General features: G+C 63.6%; 1 protein-coding gene across 1 annotated transcript in view; it reads right to left on the bottom strand.

Annotated features, from left to right (window-relative positions):
• Window positions 1–1,921: 1,921 nt before the first annotated feature.
• Window positions 1,922–2,810, bottom strand: part of LOC139787642 (ATP-binding cassette sub-family F member 1-like) — a 1,981-nt gene continuing 1,092 nt past the window's right edge. Inside the window, exons 2-5 of the mRNA XM_071726902.1 lie at window positions 2,654–2,718; window positions 2,466–2,538; window positions 2,230–2,375; window positions 1,922–2,058 (exon numbers count right to left, since the gene is read on the bottom strand). Of these exons, the coding sequence (XP_071583003.1) occupies window positions 2,026–2,058; window positions 2,230–2,375; window positions 2,466–2,538; window positions 2,654–2,718 (317 nt within the window). The 3' untranslated portion in view covers window positions 1,922–2,025. The remainder of the gene's footprint in view (window positions 2,059–2,229; window positions 2,376–2,465; window positions 2,539–2,653; window positions 2,719–2,810) is intronic.

Here is a 2,810-nt window from a genome sequence, read left to right as displayed (position 1 = left end):
TCTGATTGGCGGACGCCGGTCACGTGACTGGCGGCCTGGGTGCAGGGCGGGGACTTCGTATTTTTCCCCGTGAACAGCAGCGTCATAAGGAAATCTTTTTTCTGATTGGCTGCCGCTTCCAGCCCCACCCCCTCCCCCTCGTGCTGCCCGGGGCGGCCGTTTATAAGGCAGAGAAGCGAGGAAATCACCTCAGAGCAACCTCGGCTCTGAGGAGTCCCGCGGGTTGGGGGAGCGGATCCCGCGGGTAGGGAGCGTCTGTGGGGCAGGGAGACGGGCGGGGGGTCCCGGGGCTGCCCGGGGAGGGAATTTATAAGGCAGAACAGCGAGGGAATCACCTCAGAGCAACCTCGGCTCTGAGCTGTCCCGCGGGCGATGCCGTTCCTGCGGCTTCGGGGAACGGATCCCGCAGGTAGGGAGCGTCCTGTGGGGCGGGGAGCCGGGCGGGGGGTCCCGGGGCTGCCCGGGGAGGGAATTTATAAGGCAAAACAGCGAGGGAATTACCTCAGAGCAACCTCGGCCCGTCCCCCCCATCCCCTCCATCTCGTCCCCCCCCAATCCCCTCCATCTCGTCCCCCCCAGTCCCCTCCATCTCGTCCCCCCCAGCCCCCTCCATTTTGTAATTTTGGGTTTTTTCACAATAAAAAGGGTAGAAAATGGCGTTTGTCTCCTGCCTGGGGCGCCGGGGGATGGTGAGGGGGTGGGGGCACCCAGCTGGGCGGAGGAGCCGGAGAGGGTTGGTGGGTGGGCAAGCAGCAGGGTGGGCCAGGGGGCACCCCTGGGTGCTGGGGGGGATTCTGGGGTCACCCCTGGGTGCTGAAGAGGTCCTGGGGTCCCCCCTGGGTGCTGGGGGGGATTCTGGGGTCACCCCTGGGTGCTGAAGAGGTCCTGGGGTCCCCCCTGGGTGCTGGGGGGGATTCTGGGGTCCCCCCTGGGTGCTGAAGAGGTCCTGGGGTCCCCCCTGGGTGCTGGGGGGGTCCTTGGGGGGATTCTGAGGGATGGGGAGGGGGCGGAGGCAGCGAAGGCCACGCCCTTTGTATTAGACCCCGCCCCTCAGAATTTAACCCCGCCTTTCCGTGTTAGACCCCGCCCCATTCCGTAACAGGCCCCGCCCCCCACACGATCGACCCCATTTTATTCAGGACCCTCCCCCATTTTATTCTTGGGGTCTGCTGCCCCCCCCACTCCAGAACCCGCTCCAGAACCCGCTCCAGAACCTGCTCTAGAACCACACCCAAGGATTTTTCACCAATCTCTTTTATTTTTAACGGGGTGGGGGTTGCACAGGGAGGGTTGGGGAGGGATGGGGGGGTCCCTTGCTCCACCCCCCCATTTTATTTCTGGGGTCTGCTGCCCTCCCCCCACTCCAGAACCTGCTCTAGAACCACACCCAAGGATTTTTCACCAATCTCTTTTATTTTTAACGGGGTGGGGGTCGCACAGGGGGGGTCAGGGATGGATGGGGGTTGGGTGGGGGGGGTCCCCTGCCCCCTCCCCATTTTATTCTCGGGCTCTGCAGCCCCCTGGCCCCCCCCCCCCCAACCTCCTCCCCCCACTCCAGAACCACACCCAAGGATTTTTCACCAATTTCTTTTATTTTTAACAGGGTGGGGGTTGCACAGGGGGGGGTCAGGGATGGATGGGGGGGGTGAGGGAGGGTCAGGGCCCCCTCCCCATTTTATTCTTGGGGTCTGCTGCCCCCCCCCCCCCCACTCTAGAACCCACTCTAGAACCACACCCAAGGATTTTTCACCAATCTCTTTTATTTTTAATGGGGTGGGGGTCACACAGGGGGGGTCGGGGGTGGATGGGGGTTGGGTGGGGGGGGTCCCCTGCCCCCTCCCCATTTTATTCTCGGGGTCTGCAGCCCCCTGGCCCCCCCCCCCCCAACCTCCTCCCCCCACTCTAGAACCACACCCAAGGATTTTTCACCAATCTTTTTTATTTTTAACGGGGTGGGGGTCGCACAGGGGGGGTCAGGGACGGATGGGGGGAGTGAGGGAGGGTCAGGACCCCCCCCCCCCCATTTTATTCTCGGGGTCTGCTGCTCCCCCCCATCCCCTCCCCCCACTCTAGAACCACACCCAAGGATTTTTCACCAATTTCTTTTATTTTTAATGGGGTGGGGGTTGCACAGGGGGGGTCGGGGGTGGATGGGGGGGGGTGAGGGAGGGTCAGGGCCCCCCCCCCATTTTATTCTCGGGGTCTGCAGCCCCCTGGCCCCCCCCCCACCACCTCCTCCCCCAGAGCCTCCAGCACCTCCCGTTTGTAATCCTCGAAGTCGCCGTCGATCTGGCTCAGCCCCTTCTCCTCCACCACCCACAGCTGACAATTGGTCTCCGTGATCAGCCGGGCGTCGTGGCTCACCACGATGACAGCTGTGACGTCATAGCGAGCCTCACGATGACGTCACGGCCCCCCTTTTCCCTCCCCTCCCCTCCCCCCCCCCCTTTCATCCCGTTCCTCACCCCCTTTGTACTCGTTGATGGCGTCGGCCAAAGCGTCGATGGATTCGATGTCCAGGTTGTTGGTGGGTTCGTCCTGGGGGGGTTCCGGGGGGGTTTGAGGGGACAAAAGGGACCCCACGACCCCTCCCCCGCCATCTTGTGACCCCCCCAAACCCCCCCCATTTATCCCCTCCCCCCCCTTCTCTCACCAGGATGAGGACATCGGGCTCCCTGCAGGCCAACTCGGCAAAGACCACCCGGGCTTTCTGACCCCCTGGGGGGGACAAGGGGGGGTTAAGGGGGGACACGACCCCTCCCCAATAATCCACAGCCCCTCCCCGATAAGCCCCACCCCCCTGAACAAGA

The sequence above is a fragment of the Heliangelus exortis genome, chromosome 27 (genome assembly GCF_036169615.1).
Source record: "Heliangelus exortis chromosome 27, bHelExo1.hap1, whole genome shotgun sequence".
Taxonomy (NCBI): Eukaryota; Metazoa; Chordata; class Aves; order Apodiformes; family Trochilidae; genus Heliangelus; species Heliangelus exortis.
Note: the sequence above shows the minus strand (reverse complement) of the source record. Positions and strands in the feature narration are given on the sequence as shown.